Raw genomic sequence first — 21,369 nt, 5'->3', positions numbered from 1 at the left:
TAGAGTCTATGTCCTTGAAGATTTTGAGATGACAGAAAGAGTTGACTCTTTTCCCAGAGAGTCAAGTCTGTTGGGAATGTTTTTCTAGATCAAAAAGTAAACATGTAAATACAAGACTATGTATGATTGATCAGGCCATGTAATGTGGATAATCAGAATATTTAGGCTGTCCTATTCCGGTTGAACACGTATTGATAGCAGTCAGAATGAGACGTTACTGTACCAGAAAACCTCAGAATCCATAGCTTCTGTCAGTGTCTCATAATAATGACTACTGTAGCAGCAGGATATGAATGGATACAAACTGGGAACTTGGGTGGTATTTGAATTTGATGTAATTGTTGGTCTTTGAATTTGAGCATTTTCCTCCATGCTTTACTGGGTGGATGAGAGGACATCGATTTCTTTAAAGATACTAAGTATCTGTCTAATGTTTATCACAGGAGCTGGTAGGCTGAAGGGAAAACAGATAACTTGTCTCAGTTGTGAGGTGTGCCCAAACACTTGATGTTTCTCCCCAATTTCAGCTGCCCTGTTGGTACTGGATGAAACTGTTAAACTCATTTTTCTTGCCTGTAATTGGAAATAACTATATGTGATTATTCAAATGAAGTTGTTAAGAGCTTAATCATTGAGTGGTGCAACACTCATTACTTAACATTTAAAATAATTTTGTGGCTTTTATATGAAAGTATACCATAAGAGGCAGAATAAGAACAAAGAATAACCTTACTACAGAAAATGTCACAGTAGAGCAGCATGGTTTGTGGTAAGAAATTGTTTATAGTCCATATGGAAGATGGAAAAATCTGGGCTGCTTCTTTGAGGGAGAAAAGTGTAGAAAGGTGGGCTAAACAGTGGACAATAATGAGCTAGCATAATTTAAAATCTACTAGGCAGTCCTGTACATTAATGCAGTCACAAGAACTACGTGCTGATCTCTCCATTCAATTGAACTGTATCTGTATTTGTGCACCATGTCAAGACTTTGCAACTTAACGGAAAGGATTCTGTGGAGCCTCTCAGAGAATTTAAGACCTTAGAATGGCAGCTAACCCTCCCACCCCTCCCCCAAAACTAAGGGAACAAAAGCATGCGAATAAAAGTTTGAGGGTGATTTGAAAGTGATCTGTACTTCTAAAGGGCTTTTAAACAGAACAGCGAGTGGTGTTTCTACACTTCTTTCTAGGCACTTTCTGTAAGAGTGGAAAAAAATAGGTTGGACATAGGTCAGGAGAATACCCACAGACACGCTTATATGTAGATTTATTTTTAACTACAGAAGAGAAAGTCTGTTTTGTACTTTTAGAATTAAGCGTAAAGTTGACTGTTACATTAATTTTCACTTATCATCCTTTACTTACGGGGAACTTTATAGAATGTTTCTGGTCTCTAGGTTCATTGGGGTGCTTGCACAATTGTTGTGCTCTATGACAGATAATATGTACACTCAAAGGCATTCCCTCCCCCCATTATCCTTGATCAAAATCAGAAAAGCATTGAATTTGATGACGTAAGGCCTGTATCCATCAGCCTCTCTTAAATACATCTTTGTTCCTCTTCTCACAAGTGCTACCACATTGTAACTTAGAGGCCCCAGGTAGTTTCCCCCCTCTTTATCTTCCCCAAGGCAGGGTTGCAAATAACTCTTTTCTCTGCTTTCTGTATCCTCTCCCATACCCATTCACAGTAGCCTCTTGGGGCCTGTTGCCCTTATTTTCTCTTTTTTCTAGTAGTCTCTAATTAGAGTGGCTAGAAGTTCTGGTATAGTGAAACTGAAATTCTTGCTGTGGCTGAACTGGTGATTAGGAGCAAATGAGAAGTTACTAGAAGTCTAAGGAAGGAAAGGAAACTTGTGTTTGAAGAAGGATTTCTGTACTTGGGTTTCGATGTCTTGATTTGAATAGCTTGACTCCATGGATTTATTTCAGGAAGAAACAGGAAGATAATTTTTCAATCTTAATTATCCTGATAAATTAAATAGAATGGAATTAATATACTGTCACCACATCGAGAGATAAAAGTTTAGATATACTCGGGTACATTTCTCACATTTTAGATGTTGTTACTCATTGACGGATACAGTCTGGTTTCTCTTCCTTGTATAAAAGCATTTACTGAGCTATAATTTACATACAATAAACTGCAGTATTTTAGAGGACAAGTCAGTGAGTTTTGGCAAATGTATATATCCTAGAATATATTCCCATCCGCCCCAGAGAGTTCCCTCCTGCTTCTTTGGAGTCAAAAGATGTGTCCCTCTGCTTTATCTCCATTCCCCTCCATATCGGGCTCCAAACAACTACTGATCTGAATCCTACCACTACATGAATTTTTGCATGTTCTAGAACTTCAGTACGTACCTCTTTGTATCTGGCTTCTTTTGTTCAGCATAATGTTTCTGGGATATTTCATTTCTTTTACTGCTGAGTAGTATTCTCCCCCACGCCTGCCACCCAAGTTTTAAAATAACATTTCTTCATAACTGTGACTTTCTAATAAAAAAGCTGATGCCTCAGGGCAATTTAATATTAAAAGTTCTTGTAGCTTCTTATGTCTGCAGCTTTGGCTAATAACTCAGTTTAGGGAATAGTTTTGGTGATGTTCATATTCCACACAGCTTGATGCCGTCTCCCCCACCCCTAAACACAGACACAAAGTCTACCCTCCTTTTCCATTTTCCTCCACGTAGTAAGCAAAAATGAGAAGAGACCTGACTACATTGTATATATCCTAGTGTGGAATGCTGTGATGGTCCCTTTCCCAATCATCAAGGAGTTTGCCAAGCTTTACTGACACTTGGTAAGTTTATCCTGAGTTCTCTTGATCAAGAGCCTAGTTGGGTGTTGCGTGACATAAAATTTATTTTTCACAATTTCCGTAGTGACTGTTAAACACCAAAGAAAAATCTGAGAATTACAGAACCAAGGTGATAAGAGTAGACTATCAGAAATCAAATTCTAACAGATTTTAACTAAGATTTAAAAGAGAATAATAGTTGGAGTTCTTAGCCTAGAGACCAAGAAAGCCAAGAGGATCTGGAAATAGCCTTGAGAAATATGTTGAAGGAGTCCAATAAAGGTCATTAAGAGATACACACTTCCAAAATAAGTCCTAGGGGTGAAGAGTAGAGTGTGGGAATACAGTCAATAATAGTGTAATGACTTTGTATAGTGATAGGTGGTACTGACATTAATCATGGTGAGCATTTTATCTGACATTAATCATGGTGAGCATTTTATAAAGTATATGATAGTCATTTCATTGGGTCATATACCTGAAACCAATAGTACATGTCATCTGCACCGCAATATTTTAAAAAGTCAAAACTGGAAGTGATGACAAAAACCAGGACTTCCCTCACCTCATCCTTCCCCAGGCCCACTTCCAAAACTTCAGAGGCACTGACTTTTACTCTTAGTAATATGCTGCTACTATTCTTGATTTTTCTATTTTAGATGTTGGATAGGAGCTTCTGGCTATGGAAGATGAGGATTTAGGTCCCCCTCCCACCCTCTCCCCTACCCCACTTCATCTTCTACCCGCATCCTGTCTCTAGTTGTATCCTACTTGTTGGTTAAAGAGATAGAGATGGTACTTGTTTTATTGCAGCTACATGAATCTTTCCCTCTGAGCCATCCAGCGTACTCTCTGTGGCTGCGCAATTGTGTTGCTGCAGTTTTCTTTGTGGTTAATGCTTGCATATTCCTGTTGCCTGTCTTCTGCACTGATTTTCCCCTTTCCTGGATCCTGTGTTTCTGGTCTTCTGTTTTTCTCTTGTGTTGATGGGGCACGGTCTTCACTAGCTTGCTGAGATATGGTGCATCTAATGTTTATTATTTTGAGAGCTTATGTGTCTGAAAATGTCTTTATTCTTCTCTCACACTTGATTGATAGCTTTTCTGGGAAATAATTCTCTCTTAGGATTTTGAAGCTCTATCATTCCTTTGTCTTGTAGCTTTTAGTGTTGCTATTGAGAAAAGTCTGANTTAAGATGGCCTCTCTCTCCCTTGTGTTCTCACAGGGCAGCATCACGTGTCCTGGCGTGGGGCTTTTTTCACTCTCTTTTCTTGAACACTTGGTGTACTTTTTCAGTCTGAAAACACATGTCTTCTGGGACATTTTCTTTTATTATTGGTATTTTTCTCTACTCCATTTGTCTGATTTTTACTCCCCTGGAACTCCTTATTTGGCAAATAGTGGACTTCTTGGATCAGTCTCCTCATTTCTTTTATCTTCTATCTTTTGTTTTTTGTTTTGTTCTCTGTAGATTTCCTCAGATAGCTTCTAACCTTTTTATATATTTTTNTTCTCAGGTTTTTTTTTTTTTTTAATAGCATCCAATTCTTGTTTCCTTGATGTAATATTTTTTATTTTTCCTAAGGGATATTGATTATAGTTTTAAAAATTTCTGTTCTGCATAGTTTCTGGTGTCCCCTCCTCCCCCCTGCTCAGTCCCCTTCCAGCACTTTTCTCATTTTGTTTGTTTTGGTGCCTACCTTTGCATATTCTGAGCTCTCCTTGGCTTGCCTAACTATTTGAATGGAAGAGGGAGGCAGCACAAAGCGGATTGGAAAGGTCAGAGCATGTGTGGGCCTTGCAGGGACCCAGTAGTTTCCTTGGTGAACCCTCAGGTGTCACTAACTCTGGGTCTTTTCGCCCGGTCACCTTTCCCAGGGAAGGCCATAAGTTTCCTGTGTGGGAGCTAAAAATCAGGCTGAGTATGTTTAGAGGCGACCCTAGCAGGAGGCTGAGTGTCCAGAGCAGGCTGAGGAGCTTACCGTTCCGTAGGCCCACTGTGATATGGTCCTTGTGCTTGCTGCCCGGTGTCTCACACCCTCCCCTTTGCAGTGTCTGGCCTGGATCCTTTCTGATTGAGTTTCTTCAGATCATAAGCCTTCTATCTGGCCAAAATTGCGGGGAGGGAATTACCCATCTGTATGGTTTGACGAGGGCTGAAAATACTCCCTATGGAAGGTGTTGGTCCTGTGCTCCAGCTCTCTTTGTCTTTGGCACCTCCTTGTCCGAGGTAGCGAGCCCCACTCCACGCGAAGACTTGCAGATCGCTCTGCTTTGCTAAATTACCCACATTCTGTCTTCTTGGCAACTTGAAAAGTTTTGTTCCCATCTCTTCTATGCCATTCCCTACTCTCTGTTCTCTTTTCTAGGTGCTTTAAGCTTAGCAAAAAAAAAAAAAAAAAAAAAAAAAAAAAATCACTTTGTGACTATAGGAAGGAGTGGAGGTAATCAGCACCATCTTTGGTAGTTTTTCAAAAGGGTCCATGACTCCCCCAAAGCTAATAATCATTCCACTGTGCTTATCAAGAGAGATTGCAGAATCTCTTTATTTAGGGTTCTTTTTACATTGGAGAGTTTCATAAAAGTAGGATTAGGTATTGTTCTTAAGTTATTGGGATAGAGTAGATGCTTTCTTAAGAAACATTCTGATCTTAGCCTTCTAGCTTTATATTGGAAAATGTTGAAATTTAGTTTTCTAATCACCAGTAGCATAGTGTTCATGAGTATGTGTCCTACACCAGATCTTGTGGAAGACAAATTTTCAATGATTAGAAACATGGTAGACTTTCTAGGGTGAAGGAACTGTCCTGTGTAATATGGTTTGGATTATACAGGTATCTTACACTTGCTAAAATTCATCAAATGGTACATCATGTATTCATAAATTTCACCTAAAACAAAAAACAAAACTAAACCAATAGTAAATTCGAATTTAAAATTACATGTGAGCACTGTCAAAAGTATATGAGAGTATTTCTGTGAATTGGGAAAGGTCCTGATTCTCTTGATTTCATGTCGTAAAAAATTGAAAAGCCTTAACTATGAAGATGAAAATGTGCTCATCATGTACAACGTGACACCCCTTCTGCTCCTGGTCCTCCTGTTTTGTGGAGCTGTGCCACACTGCTCACTAAGCTGCAGATCCATGAGAACGTGGTGTCTTATTTAATATCTAAAACTCCTTGGTATGTCCTAATGTTTTTATTTTGAGATTGTTTCTGGATATATCCACTCTTTTCTGGAACGTGGGCTTATTTTTGTGTTAGTTGAGCTGAACGCACAGTTCCTTGGCTGTAAGCTTTAGCTGAAGTTGTAGATCTAGGACGGTCCACGTGAGCTATTGGGAAGGAATAATAGTGTGGACTCAATCAGTCATTCCCTTTTAGATATGTTAATATCCATGGGCACTCCGTGTCTTCAGAGTGCTCTATATCCTAAGAAACTTCTTCTAGATTCACTCCAAAGGTAGGTTAGGAGCAGTTTTCTCATTTCACAGGAGAGCAAATACACACAGAGGTGGAGACCCAGCCATGCGACTCAGTGTCAGAACCAGGATTAGAAGTTTGCAAGCCAGCCAACCACGGGGAATTGGTGGGAGGGGGAATTAGGAACTGTTACTTGTAGTGACACCAGTGAAAACTGCTAACCAGATTATAGGTTTGGGATGGCGAGACTCGGGACTGACACAAGGTTGAATCTGTTTATCGTAGGTGAAAGAGAATCTGCTTTCGTGCAAGATGCTGTTGCACTGTAAACGGGATGAGCTCCGGAAGTTGTGGATTGAAGGAATTGAACATAAGCACGTCCTGAATCTGCTGGATGAAATCGAGAACATCAAGCAAGTGCCTCAAAAGCTGGAACAGTGCATGGCCAGCAAGCACTATCTCAGTGCCACCGACATGCTGGTGAGAGAGCCATCTATGTGAAGCATCATTTCTGCTAAGATAGGGAAGCCCCTACTCTCATTCTCTGAATGCTGTCTTTCATGTAGCACATTACAGACTGCCTGCCCTCTTGGGATTTGTGAGCCCTTGCAGGTGAAGCCTGCCTGGTTCTGTTCCTAATTTCAGTGTTTGAAACATTAGGCGATTATTTAGGTATTACCTGCCTTTGGGACAAGGGCAAGGTGCGTAATGGCAAGAAACCGGCACCTAAATCCTGTTGGCATGGTAATGAGAGATGTTTGAATTTCAGAAGAAGGTGGCTAATGAATCCCATTTTATTTTATTTTTTATTTACTTACTTTTTTAAAGTAGGCTCCATGTCCAGCATGGGGCTTGAACTCACAACCCCAGGATCAAGAGTTGTATGCTCTACACTGACTGAGCCAGCCAAGTACCCCTCATGAACCCCATCTTAAAAAATGAAGTCTGTATGAGAGACAGCTTTAGGATATTTACAGACTTAACGTTCCACAAATTCTTTGAAGGGATTGTTACATGAGGGCTTTGTCTTTTCCTTTAAACTGATGAGCAAGAAAATAATTTTGGAGCAATAATTCTGGAAGTGACTTTTCAAGCAAGCACACCCCACAGCCTAGCCTTTAGCCTCTGAGTCGGGTCCATTCTGTTACCTTTTTTTTTTTTTAAAGTAAGCTCTACACCCAGTATGAGGCTCGATCTCGTACCCCTGAGATCAAGAGTCACATGCTCTACCAACTGAGCCAGCTGGGCACCCCCCTTCCGTTACTTTTTGAATCAAAAATGAATTCAGAGAATGTTGTAACTGGTGGTGCATCTGCTGAGTGTCAAGAAGATGGATAAAAAATAATACACCTCTTGTCTCCTAAGAATCCTAACTTTCCCAGGGCTGGTGGCTCTTAGAGGGCTGCTCTATCTACTCCCCTCTTTCCACATGAGGACCCCACTGCCATCATACCCTGAGCTGCCTGGGGACTCCAGAAGCCCTCCGTAGCAGGTGACTGCATTTGGTTCCTCTTTTCCGCAGTAGGCGAGAGTCTCTTGTCTTTGTTTCACTGAATTAGATTGGGTGTAACACTGGAAACAAAAAACTCTGAGACAATTTGGTGGGAGGAGCAGGGTAAATCCTCCAAATTGTTCCAATTTAGATTGCTAAAAAGAATTTTGCTAGAAGTCTTTCATGAGAACCTGTTCAGGGAATTTGGTAACCAAGACGTGAGATGAACTGTGATATTCGATCATATATTAAAACCTGGCGTGTGATAAGAGTGAACAGTGAGCAGTCCATGTAACCAGTCCGCTACAAGGACAGGAGGAGGTGTGGAATGCCACTGGTGTGTTCTCTCTGCCTGTTGTCCTCACTGTCCTCCCGGAGACTGTTGCTTTCACAAGCAGGTGCGGTTTCGGGTGTTTGGGGGAGAAGAAGGGGTGTGGGCTGTGGCCTACATCTTTACAGCTTTGCAGAGGAAAAATTTTTAAATTAAAAAATGCAAGGGTAGGGGCGCCTGGGTGGTGTAGTCAGTTAAGCGTTTGACTTCAGCTCGGGTCATGATCTCATGGGTCATGGGTTTGAGTCCCGCATTGGGCTCTGGGCTAACAGCCCAGAGCCTGGAGCCTGGTTCAGATTCTGTGGTCTCCCTTTCTCTCTCTGCTCCTTCCCTGTTTGTGCATGCTCTCTCTCTCGCTCTCTCTCTCTCTCTCTCTCTCTCTCTCGCTCTCTCTCTCTCTCTCTCTCTCTCCCCCCCCCTTTTTCTCTCAAAAATAAACAAATAAACTCTAAAAAATGGGTAGGGTCTAGATTGGGCCAGCTTGAGTACTGTAATTGTCAGTTCTAACTAAAATCATGTGGTTGGGAGGAGTGGGGTAGGAAGGAAGACCATTTAACTCCAGAAAGGGGTGAATATATGAGCTGTGTTGCCCAGAAGTTCCTTATTTTCTCTATTTGTTGTTTATATATTCTGGACACTAATATTTTGTCAGATGTATTTGAAATATCTTGTCCTAGTTAGTGGTATATATTTTTACTTTGTTTATGAAGCCCTTTGTTACAAAGAAGTTTTAAAATTTAGTGCAATAAGATTTCTTTCTTTTTTCCTTTATCTGATTTTCAAGAAACATTGTTTCTATCCCACTGTCTTCTAGAGAATCTACTATGTCTTCTTTAATTCATTTGGAATCTATTTCCATATATGATATAAACTATGGATCTAATTTTATCTTCTATATAAATAGCCACTTGGCTCAGACCACTTGCTAAATTTATTTCCTACTGACTTCTAATGCCATCTTGGTCACATACCAAGTTGTCGCGTATATGTGGGACTGTTTCTGAGCTCTTCATTTTTGTTAATTGGTCTTGTCTATATGTGCACCCAACCATGCTGTTTTAATCACTATTATTTTATGATATATCTTGATGGCAGGTGGAGATGTTCCCTCACCTTGCTTCTCAGAATTGCCTGTGCTATTCTTGGCCCTTTACTCTTCTATATGAATTTTAGTATCGGCTTGTCACATCCTGCAAGAAGTGTCATGAGATTGATTCAGTATAAGAATGTCATCTTCATTTACTGAGTCTTTCAGTGAACAGGATAGGCCTCACTTGTTGGTATCTTCATTTATGTTCTATATAATAATGCTTAGTAATGCGTTCCTTAGAGGTATTAAGTATATTTTATTGCCAGCTATCGTATTTTTTAAAACAGTGGCTCTTTATTAATAACAACTTCTAGTTATTTGTTAGTGATGAAGGGATGTGGTAGATGTTTAATTGATCGTATGTCCCTGAACCTAATCCCAATCCTGTCTGCCTGGAAAATGATGATTTATTCTTTATGGCTTAACTCAGATTTCTTTAGCTCTCTGAATGTCCCAGGTGGTTAGATGCTTTTGTTTTTCCAAAAAATTAGACATTTGTTTTTATTGTGGTTAAGAATACTTGACCTGAGTAGATGCTGTTTTGTTTGTTTGCTTCCATAAGCTGCATGTACTTCCTTGTAATACAGTTGCTTTGGTTTGTATGGTAGGTCATTTGAGGGTGAGGGCGATATCTTATTTATTTTTGTCTGCCCTGTGCTGAGCACTATGGGCCTCATATAGTCAGGGTTCACAGATCATTAGCCAAATGGGTAACTGTGTGAAAGACTTTAATATCACTCTACAGAGAATAAATATAAATAGGGTGTTTCCTCTCTACAGGCTCTGGTCTGATTTTTCTCTGGTTTTGGTGTTTGTTTTAATGGCAAAGCTTTCTAGTTTCCAGCCTTTCCCTTTTGCAATATTTACACGAACAAAAAAACCAATAATTATAATAACAGCCAATAGGTACTGAATATTCACTATGTTGTTACATTTTAAAAATACATTTGTTAACACGTTTATTTCTTATAGTGACCTAATGAAAGAAGGGTTTCTCATGTGCTCTCCATGTTTCAGACGAGGTTGTTGTTTTGTATAATCTGAGGAGTTGGCGTATCCTAATGTACAATGAAGATTTCATGAATGTAGGATTAAAGGTATGCTTAAAAGGTTGGAAATTTTCTCCAATTTGGCCTTTTGTATGAGTGAATGGTAAGGTCTATAATTACTCTTTCATTGGACTTGATGTGAAAAAATAATCATATTTCCTTTCCCCGTGGCTATGTGCTATTAGAAGTAAAATCTACTTCAGGCATCTCAAGGGTCAAATTGAAACATCCTTGCCAGAAGACATCAGAGGAAAGTGAAGACAAAAAAATCGAGTCTTTCAAAACTCTCCGATTTCCTTGGATTTTATCAAAAGATTTTGCATTTCCATTGTAAGGCAGGTGCAGATGCCCAGTAATTTAATCCCTACTCATGTTCATAAATCCAGAGTAAATAAATCAGTGGTGACCCATGTCTCTTGTCAGCTCCTGCAATTCCTCCTCTACCATCACGCTGGCCTGATAGCTATAGACTTGGCTTCTAGATGGGATATTTATTTCTTCTTTTGATATGATAACCTGAGTATTGCATAAAATAATTAAATTGTCATGACAGCGAATGTCTGCAAATAGGCATGGCCTTTTGTTTCCTTCTTCAAGGTAAACAGCTGCTGTTAGCTTATGAAAAGCTAAGAGTGGCCCAACAAGAAACCTGTATCCGTCACATTGAAATCAGAGACTTGATTAATATTGTAGCCTGTAGCTTTGCGATATGTACGGTTTAAATTAGACCTCTGCAGTCATTGTGCGGGCTTGATGCAAGCACATTAATGACATAATTTCTGGTTGCTGCATCACATTTCTGCAGTCTGTCCTTTGTATTCCACTCACATTAATTGAAGTAATTTTGCCAGTGAAGCGTGTTTCAAACCTCTGCATTTAAATTGAAATTTTAATTCCCTTATTGTCTTGAAAAGACGGCGGAAGATGCCTTGTTACAGGTTTCATTATCACTCAGAACACTCCAGCTGCTGGTTCTAATGTACAGTGACTGATTAATTCCGGGAAGAATTATTAATATAAGAATAGCTGCGTCTTCCCAGTGGCATGAGCTAACCAGGAAGGTATTTTACGATAGTTAATGTTTTTATGAACTTTTTTTAAAGGAAAATTTATGTGGAAGTCTGCATCACACGAAAACTGTACAGATGAGCTTCGCACACTACTTACCCAAGTTCTGATTTATCAACCCATAGAAGTCAACTCATAATTGCATTCAATCAGTGGAAATGAAGCTGGTGTGAGTAGTTTGGAGGCACTTGAGCCAAGCTGACTGTCACATGGCCTGGGACGACATTTTTTCACTTCTAAGTCTTCCTGAGATTATAGAGATTTTGAATGTCTCTTGTTTTCTTTTTTCTATTTAAAAAAAAAAAATCATAGCCGTGTAGTGATATAAGGATTATTATAACTGCTTAGATTTACGTAGTTGTCTTCCTCCCAGAGAATCTCAGAGTGCTTTGAGAGAATGGTGTGCTGGAATTATATCACTTATACTGAAAACGTGGCCACATTGGGCATAAAGGGAGTAAAGTGGCTATTTAATCTTGTGGTTTTACTAAGCCATTATAATAAAAATATATTTGTAATGTTTTCACCCTTTTTGTTTATTGTATAACAATCAAGGTTGTGAATGTCAGCCTTATTGTGGGTCAGATGGGCCTGTCCTTGGGTCCTGGCTTTGACTTTTACTAGCTGGATCACTTGGGGCTAATTGTTTGACTCTGCGGAAAGTTGGGAGTTGAGAATTACATCTACTCCCAAAGGTTGTTGAAGGGATTAAATGAGATACTAAGCTACTTATGTGAAGCACACACAGTATACACCGTAAGTGTTTAGAAATGTTATTTATAATGAATTACCTTAACAGATACTGTAAGAAGGATATGGTGATTGCTCCCATGTGATAATTTCAAAAACTCATAGGAGGTGGACTTGCTCTGAACTGGTAGAGTTCAAGTAGGGCTGGCTAGCTTAGGCATCATGGTTTCCTTCTTCCCTTAAGAAGGGAACATCCATCTGAATGAAAGACTACCCCCATTTTATGCAGTCAAAAGGAGTTCTTGCAGGCAGAGATAAGATTTTTCTCTGAAAACAGGGGTGCCTGGGGCTGGCTCAGTCGGTGGAGCATGTGACTCTTGATGTCAGGGTTTTGAGTTCAAGCCCCACATTGGGTGTAGAGTTTACTTAAAAAAAATCTTAAAAAGTTTTTTTTTTCCTCTGAAAACAAAGCTAGTCTAATCTAACACATGCACAGAAGAATGATCAGGACCCCAGAGTTCTTTGCCATATATTTGGGATTTGACATGGATAAATTTCAGATTCTTTGTCAATCAACTTTTTGGCCTACTTCAGCGATATGTTCATAGCAATGCAAATTGTCAGTAAACTAAGATCAGTTTCTTGCAAAATTGACTCTTAGGTAACTACGTGTGTTTTCCTGCTGGTATTGTAAGTAGATATAAGCCAGTTCACTATTGGAGGATGTTTATCAATAGTGTTGATGTTAGTGTTATAAAGTAGTCGATGTTAAGCTCTTCTTTCTGTCAGTGCTTAGATGGTAGGACCAGTGGACCAGCGAGCTTGTTCTTTTTGCTGCCATTAGAACTGTCATTAGCAAATAGACAAATTCTTCTTTTCTCATGTTGTGGGCAGGGAAGGGGTGATCATGCATCTACTATCAAATGATTAATGTGCAAGAAAGAAAAAGGGGGCCAAAGTGCATCCCTTTCATCTGGTCTGAGAGTTTTTGAGATCTCACAGGACTGTTTTTTCTCATTATGTCTGTGGGAATGGTATTAAGGTAAAAACTCTATAAATATCGAGAGCTGGAACATTCTAGTGAACTTATTGACCTTAACTTGAAACTGGTAAGTGACTGCAAAAATGTTTCAATATTCCATATAGATTTCTCTACACATGATAAAAAATATATCCGTGATCAATAATGAAATAGCCACCATTAAGCCCATCTAGTTCTAGTGTAGAATATTGATTTGAAAGACCAGTGCCAATATTCTGTACTAATAACAGGAAAGAATCAGGCACATGTTTTGGTAGACTTACAAAGAACGGAATGATGCCATTGCTGATGACTTGCATTGTTGGGATATATATCTGAATGTGTGCCCTTAACCTTGAAGGAGTTTACGTGCTAATATGGAGAGACAGAGGAACAAATAAAGAGTTTCATATCGCAATGAGCATAACAAGAAATTGGGGATCAGGAACATTGGGGTTGGAGGTAGGGTAGCGTGGTTTGCTTTTTAAATACGGTAGTCAGCTATAACTGCTTCTAGCTGAATTTGGGACCCCTTCATTCCTTCAAACACTTATATCTGATCTTTTCAAAAAGATTTAGGAAGAGCTGAAAATAAAGTTATTAAACAAGAAACCTTGGTGTTTGTCTAGAATGAAATGAGTAGGCTTAATGTGGCACCTGTATTTTTCTCTTTGAGAGTAAAAGTACAGAGCTTGTAAACTATTTGTATTCGTGCTCAATGCCCTTTTTCATTTGTATTTGTTTTTGAAGGCTAAGGTTTGACACTGTTTGAAAGGCACCCAGTTATTGTATTAGCTTCCCTTCCCTTTTACTTTGTTCTTTTATCTGCTCTTCTTTGCCTCTTTAAAGCAAATAGAAATTTTGTCACTAATTTTGTCACACTAAACCTCAAAAGATTCAGCAATTTTCAGTTGGCTTGCCTGGCTGTAGGGCAGTGATTCCCAAACTCTGCACATTAGGGACTTCTTGAGGAAATCTAAAGCCCAGGGTACACCCTACTCTGATGACCTTGAAATCGCTGGTTGTGGGACACTAACTTCAGTAATTTGACATTCTCCAGGTGATTCCATTGTAGAGATAAATGTGGAACTGTAAATCTAGGGTAGGGCCTATGCTATGCAACAGAGTAAAACTGTCTTGGACATCCTTTAATACTGGCTTTGAGGGGTTAGAAACCAAGTACAAGTAAAGTCTTGGATTGTGAGTAACTTGTTCTGTGAGCGTTCCACAAGATGAGCAAACATTTCTAAGAAATTTTAACTTGATCAATGAGTGATATTCTGCAATATGAGTAGTACGTGACACTGAATGTCACATGATCACAACTGAGCCAGTAGGTTTTTTAAAAAAAATTCTTTTTAATCTTTATTTATTTTTGAGAGTGAGAGGGAGACAGAGTGTGATCTGGGGAGAGGCAGACACAGAATCTGAAACAAGCTCCAGGCTCTGAGCTGTCAGCACAGAGCCTGATGCAGGGCTCGAACCCATGAACTGTGAGATAATGGCCTAAGCTGAAGTCTGACACTTAACTGACTGAGCCACCCAGGGGCTTGAAATTCACTTTGATATACAAGTGCTTTCGATTACAAGCATGTTTCCAGAACAAATTATGCTCAGAAACGACTGAGCTTTACTGTGTTTGCATGAGACGGACTTCATTTTTGTAGAAATGTTGTAGCTTGAAGTTGCTTGGTTGCCATCCTCTGTTGCAGGTTTTGGATAGAGCTGACGAGTATTTGGCCCTACTCTGATTTTATAGTCTGATAATTTGGTAGTAGGAATGTTGTTGAATGGTTAAATTAGATGCTCTTCAGGTTTGGGTGACCTTGAACTCTTCAGGACTTGTCTTCTTAGTGCTCTGCTTCCTATTTTCTTACTGTGGTTTCTTATTTTGAATTGTGCTGGGATTTCATGGGTTGAAATTGGGGCACAGGTTTACTCACTGACAAATGGTGGCTAGCTACATTGTGGTGTAGTGCAAACAGAATGGATTTGGAAGCAAGACGTTCTTAATTCCAGTCCTAACTCAACAACTCACTAGTTCTGTGAGCTTTGACAAATCTCTTTCTCTCCCTATTATTTAGTATTCTCTTCTCTAGAGTGGATATACAAATACCCTGTCTAGATTGTAGAATGGCTGTGAGAATAAAAGTGAAAGGTTGTAAGGTTACTGTGCTTTGTAAAATATGAGGCAATCTACAAATTTAAAAAGGTCTAAGTAACATCATCATCACTATGACACAGGGCCAGGTAAGAGAATAGCAGTCATCAGGGACTTGTTCATACTGAGCAGCCTTTCTGTCTCGGTGCCATTGTCACTAATGCATTCATCAGATTACCTGTGCGTGCATGCACTTCTATACACTTTCATCTGTAGGAGGAATAAACTAATACACTTTCATCTGTAGGAGGAATAAACTAAGGCAAGAATAATACACAAGGCCTTCGCTGACCTCCTCTGTCGTGTTCTGGGTTTCAGCCTCACACATGGACATGCCTAAACAGGTTTCTGATTGGTCATTGTGTGGCCAGATGGGGACTCTGTATATGTATAAATTGCTGCAGGTGACCACGCATGCTGATGGGAGCCCTCTGTCTCAACTTGATGATGATCTGGGAAGGTGGATCGGTAGTTTTTGCTTGGCTTGACTACATAGGAGGAGCTTGTGGAAATATGTTTTCTCTGTGATTTATCCCAGTACTCATTACTTGTTGTTCCTAGCTCTGAAAATGCAAAAAGCCACCTTCCTCTCGCATTCCTTTGTGGGATTTAAACAGTTGGTGTTAATAAAGAACTGTGTCAGTGCTGAGCATTTCTAATGGAATGGGGGCTCTTGGAGAGTGGGAAATTGTCTTGATTGAAGTGTGAGCCTGATGTGACTCTCAGAGACCTCCTTTGCCGACTCCTGAGAGAATTGTTCTGTAACTTTTTCTTGCCCCAGAATAACAAATAAGATGACAGAACTAAGTGGCTTTGGGACCCTTGTCAAATGAGGATATCTTTTCTAGTGGTCTCGTCTCTTGCATTTTAGAGTAGAAACCTAGGATTTAGTGCTGTCTCTGGAGCACTGATGGGAACTGAGACTTGGAAGGACCATTAGCTAGGAACAAAGAAGGATTTTTTTTTTTTTTTTAAGTTTATGTATTTTTTTTGAGAGAGAGAGATAGAGACTGAGCAGGGGAGGGGCAGAGAGAGGGAGACAGAGAATCCCAAGCAGGCTTTGTGCTGTCCGTGCAGAGTCCGATGTGGGGCTCTAAGTCACAGACTGTGAGATCATGACCTGAGCTGAAACCAAGAGTCAGATGCTTAATTGACTGAGCCACCCAGGTGCCCCATTGGATTGTTTTGTGTGTGTGATTGTGTGATCTTGCCCAGAAGCCGTTGACAAAGTCATTATGAACTGATCTGTTATAAATCTGTTAGAATAAATAAGGCTCCAAATTTGGCATTATGTATTAGAAACTCTAAGTATGTGCATTACTTTGGACTTGGAATACTACTTCTAGAATGATAAGAGTTAAGCATTTTAATTATGTGATAAAAAATGTATCCAGGGGTAATTATCACAGGAAAATTTATGAAAGTCAAAGAAAATACCATTTACTTTGTATGGGGAAATGGTTTAAGTCATTTGTGGAATATTCATTTTATGGAATAGTATGAATGCTAAAAATATATTGGTAATAGGCAGATGTTCCCAATGTATTGCCAAATGGAAAAAAAAACCTACTTAAAAATAATAATACTTTTTAAAAACTTTGTATGGAAAATCATGTGGAAGGAATCAGATTAAAACATATTTTACCTGATGAGTGAGAATGTGGACCATCTTTTTCCTTTGGGATTTTGTGTTTTTTGAGTTTTCTTGATCATATATTTTTATAATTTGGAAGAAAAAATAAAGGTTAAGAAAGTACATTCCTGGGCCTTAGGCCTTACTCTCCTCTCTCTCTCTCCCTTTTCTTTTCTTTCTTTTTTTTTTTTTTAATTTTTAACATTTTTTTTTTTTTTTGAGACAGAGACAGAGCATGAGCTGGGGAGGGGCAGAGAGAGAATGAGACACAGAATCTGAAACAGGCTCTAGGCTCTGAGCTGTCAGCACAGAGCCCAAAGTAGGGCCGAACCCATGGACCGCAAGATCATGACCTGAGCCGAAGTCGGACGCTTAATTCACTGAGCCACATAGGCGCCCCACTCTCTCTTTTCTTTAATCTGTGAAATTGGGGTAGGACTCCAGTCCTGACAGCCTTTAAATGTCTCTTATAATAGAAAACTCAACATTTCATTCCTCAGATACTGTCATTCTCTGAGACTTGGACTTAGGGAATATCTTAGATGATTTGGACACCCGTACTTGACAAGAAGAAAGAAAACCCCCCCCAAGATTTCTGCTTAAATTGTGGGAATTATTTGTGGTACAGTGCACTGATGTTTAGGAAAAAACAAAGCCCAAAAAGGTAGGGGGTAGCCCCAAAGACAACTCAAGAGCTAGCTTAGTCAAATGGTATGCTTTTAAACCAAGTCTGTGTTTCAGAGCAGTGGTAGGATGAGCTCTTTGTTGAAATCAGAAGTCATATTTGATCTCTTGTGAGTTTTGTTTTCTGAGATACATTTGAAGATACTTTAAAGAAGAAATTCACAAGTAAAAGGGCTTTTCTTTGACAGCACTTCATCTCACAGACCCCCCTCCACTCATTCACTTATCAATAACTTCATCTCATTTGCTTTATCCTGTAAATTCCATTAGCTCCACGGCAGTCTATTGCATTAAGCCTTCACTACCTAATATCACCTCATTTACATTGACACATGCTTGACCTCAGCCCTTCTCCTCTCTTTGCTAATGCACCAACAAGCGCTGATACCTCTCTGGAGCATTATCATTCGGCTGTTAGCACAACTAATAACAACCCTTCATTTGAACTGATGAAGGTTTATTAAATAAAAACATGTAATAACCTCAGCAGTAATGAAAGGAGAATGGAAGTAGACAGCATCCTGTTTTTAATGGTGAGAGCACGCTGACTCTGCATTATAGGTATTGGGTTTCTGGAGGGAGAAGGGGCACCTGAGTGGGGCTGATCAATATTCTGCTAGCAGATGACTTTCAGCATGGGCGTTTTTTTGATTGCCTGATTTGATCACTGGGTTGGCTGCAGGCTGAGGAGTTAGGGTGGGAAAAAAGTGTTCTTGCTCCAGGCGCTTGGCCTCGCCCCTGTGATGCAGCCTCCTCGGGAAGTCTGTCTTAAGTTCCCACCGTCAGTAGCCTGGAGGCCTGCAGTCAGTGGCAAAACAGACCACTGGGAGCCTGACCTCCTCCAGTAAAGCTGAGATCAGGGATTCTGTTTTTCCTAGGGATCCCCGGAGACTCCTCCAAACCTCCACTATAGCCCTGAGCCTTGCAGGGGCTCCCTTATTCTGCTTCATCTGTCCTTCACTCTGCCTCCCAACTTCCCTGCCCCCTCCCCCTCACCATTTTGTATGAAGAGCAGTCTAAGCCATCCTCTGTGTGTGTCCCCTGTGGTGGCTGCTGCCATGTTTTAAACACAAGCTGAGTGGAAGTTGTGACTGAGTTTATATTTAACAGGATTATGATCCGCAAAATCCTTTGGGATCACATGGTTGTGGTTTTAGGTCACACACATATATAATATTCTGCAGTTAAAATTTTCCTCGATTCTCTGAGGCAGGTAACCCTACAGAACGCAGCGTTCTGTAAAGGCCACAGTGTCCTACAAACAACACTGTGATGTCCTAGATGTACCGCGGTGTTCAGGTCTCCCAAAACTATGAGATTAAACCGTACGACATGGCCAATATTGGATCATTGTTGACTTGTAAGAGTTTTCCTGTGGTTCAGATTTCAAACTAATACATGTAAAAGAGTGTGTTTTTGATTGGTGGTGGTGTTTAAAGCTGTTTGTTGTTGTCGTTGTTGTTTTGGTTTTGGTTTTTTAAATATTTCCGTCTGATAACCACACTACTGCTTTGGGCACTGTGGTATAGTAAAATGACAATGTTTGGTAAGTGATTGGTCTGGGGTTCTTGGTGATAAACATCCTTCCTCCTTGTGTAAAGGTGGGTTTGGCTCATTCTGAGTTCAGAGGGAGACTTCTTATGCCCACCTAGGACTCCTTGAGCCCTCTATGTGGAGACTTCTGGGTACAGGGCTGTTTTGAGGAGGCACCAGAGGTGCCTTCTAGCAGCTTAGGGGCCCAGATTGGCCAGGGGCGTGGGCACTAAGTAAATGTCATACTCCAAGGCCTGCTGCTTTTGTTGTTCATAGCCACAGTTTTTTGGTGTTCTTGGTTGAGACTGTTCAGCAAGTTTAACTCGTGTCTTATGTGGTATAGGAAGGGTGAAGGTATCCATTCTCTGGAGTAGCCTAATTTCGTATCTAAAAAGATATGCATCTGTAATCTAAAAAGATACGCATCTGTAAGTTGAGCCAACGAGACATTTGCAGAATGGTTATGTTGTCTTACTCGAAAAATACTTCCTTAAGGGAGGCATACAGACCTATTGAAAAGGGATAAAACATGTTGGAACCATGTAATTATCAGAGTCCTGAAGGAAATACTTGTTTTAGACTCAACAGTGGCAACACATTTGCTTTCTTTAGGGAACATTATTGCCAAAATAAGCATTTTCCTTAGCTAGCAGGTGGTTTTAGTTAGAAATGGTTACTAATGTCAGTTACCATTGTGTCTCTCCTCTCCCCAACTAAAATAATAATATTATAATAATATATAAAAAATAATAAACTGGTATTTCTTCGGTGAAGCCAACTGAATGTTGGAGAATGGCCGACTTTCCTCCAAAACATTTCAAGTGGTCTATGTTAAAGCACAAAACTAGATCTTTTTACTTAATTGAGTGACACTAGCAAAAGATGAACACTTAGCTATGAAGTACTAACTTCCTACTTTAAACTGGAAGGAAATTGAGGGGCACCTGGGTGGCTCAGTCGATTAAGCGTCTGACTTCGGCTCGGGTCATGATCTCGTGGTTCACGAGTTTGAGTGCTGCTTGGGCTCTTTACTAGTGAACTGTTGTCCTGAATGTCATCTATTTGATTTTTCATCTGGTATGTCTTGTTCGGTAATAGTATATATTTATTTGATGTTGAATGTCGTGCTTAAGAACCCGATTTCAGTAATTTCTCATAGCAACTCACAAGTGAGACCATTTTGTTGCTGTCTACTTTAATCCATCTTCATCTCTTGAGTTCTTGTTAATGTTTCATTAGTGTTATTTTAAAAAGTGCTCTGTAGACATTAAATTTGGAAAACAGTGAAATGATTCATAAAATGATCACATTAATATAAAAAACCTCTTTGGTTGTGTTTTTACCGGTTGTGTTTTATCCATCTAAACGTAGATGGATATTTAATGATTTTTTTTTTAAGATTTTATCTTTAAGTAATCTCTATACCCAGTGTGGGGCTTGAATTTACAACCCTGAGATCAAGAGTCGCATGCTGTACCAACTGAACCAGCCAAGCACCCCAAGGATGTTTAATGGTTTCTATTAAAGCCTGAATGTTAGTAAATGCCTGGAAACCATGTCCTCCCTGTCCCCCATACAACAGAATTGACCATCAATGATGGTTGGATGGTCGATGGACTGTTTGCTGTGCCACCAAGTTTTACTTATGTATAAACGTTATGATACATGCTTCTTGAAACCAGGTAAGATAAATGTCAGGTTTCTATAAACTGATGTTCTAGAGATCACATGTTGCGCTGATAACTGCTTTCTTAAAATCAGTTTTAGTACCACTCAGTAAGGTTAGAGTAGGGGAGGACAGTGCCCTTGCCTAGGTTTCATAATTACAACCTTTAATAAGTGAAGGCCAGGAAACTGGAACACTGTGTTTTCATATGAAAATAGGACTATGGTGGGGTGCCTGGGTGGCTCAGTCAATTAAGCGCCCAACTTTGGCTCAGGTCATGATCTCACGGTTTGTGGGTTTGAGCCCGCCTTGGGCTCCGTGCTTCAGATCCTGTGTCTCCCTCTGTCTCTCTGCCCCTCCCCACTTTCTCTGTCTCTCTCAAAAATAAATAAAACTATTAAAAAAGAAAAAAGACTATGCTGTCTTCTCTGTGGTATAATTTTCAAATGTTTGAAATTCTAAAATCACTCTTGATTATATATATATAAATTGTACTTGTATTTTGGGTCAAGAAGACATATTTAGAAAATTTGTCATCTAAATGATTGTAATGGAAACAACAATTTACTGAAAACACTAGCATTAGCACATGTTAGTAACACCCCGTGAGGTTTCTTTAACCACAGAACAAACAGACTCTGTTAAACATCTGATTTCTAATTTCAGTGAGTGCTCACTATGTGCCAGGCACCATGTTAAGTGCCTTACGTATATTAAAAAAAACAAC

General features: G+C 39.7%; 1 protein-coding gene across 3 annotated transcripts in view; it reads left to right on the top strand.

The window, feature by feature from the left end:
- EXOC4 (exocyst complex component 4) overlaps positions 1-21,369 on the top strand; it is a 752,773-nt gene that overhangs the window by 28,104 nt on the left and 703,300 nt on the right. For all 3 annotated transcript variants that reach the window (XM_077770716.1, XM_077770717.1, XM_077770718.1), the window contains exon 3: positions 6,510-6,704. In XM_077770716.1, coding sequence (XP_077626842.1) covers positions 6,510-6,704 — 195 coding nt within the window. The remainder of the gene's footprint in view (positions 1-6,509; positions 6,705-21,369) is intronic.

The sequence above is a fragment of the Crocuta crocuta genome, unplaced genomic scaffold, assembly GCF_008692635.1.
Source record: "Crocuta crocuta isolate KB4526 unplaced genomic scaffold, BGI_CrCroc_1.0 scaffold266, whole genome shotgun sequence".
Classification (NCBI taxonomy): Eukaryota; Metazoa; Chordata; class Mammalia; order Carnivora; family Hyaenidae; genus Crocuta; species Crocuta crocuta.
Note: the sequence above shows the minus strand (reverse complement) of the source record. Positions and strands in the feature narration are given on the sequence as shown.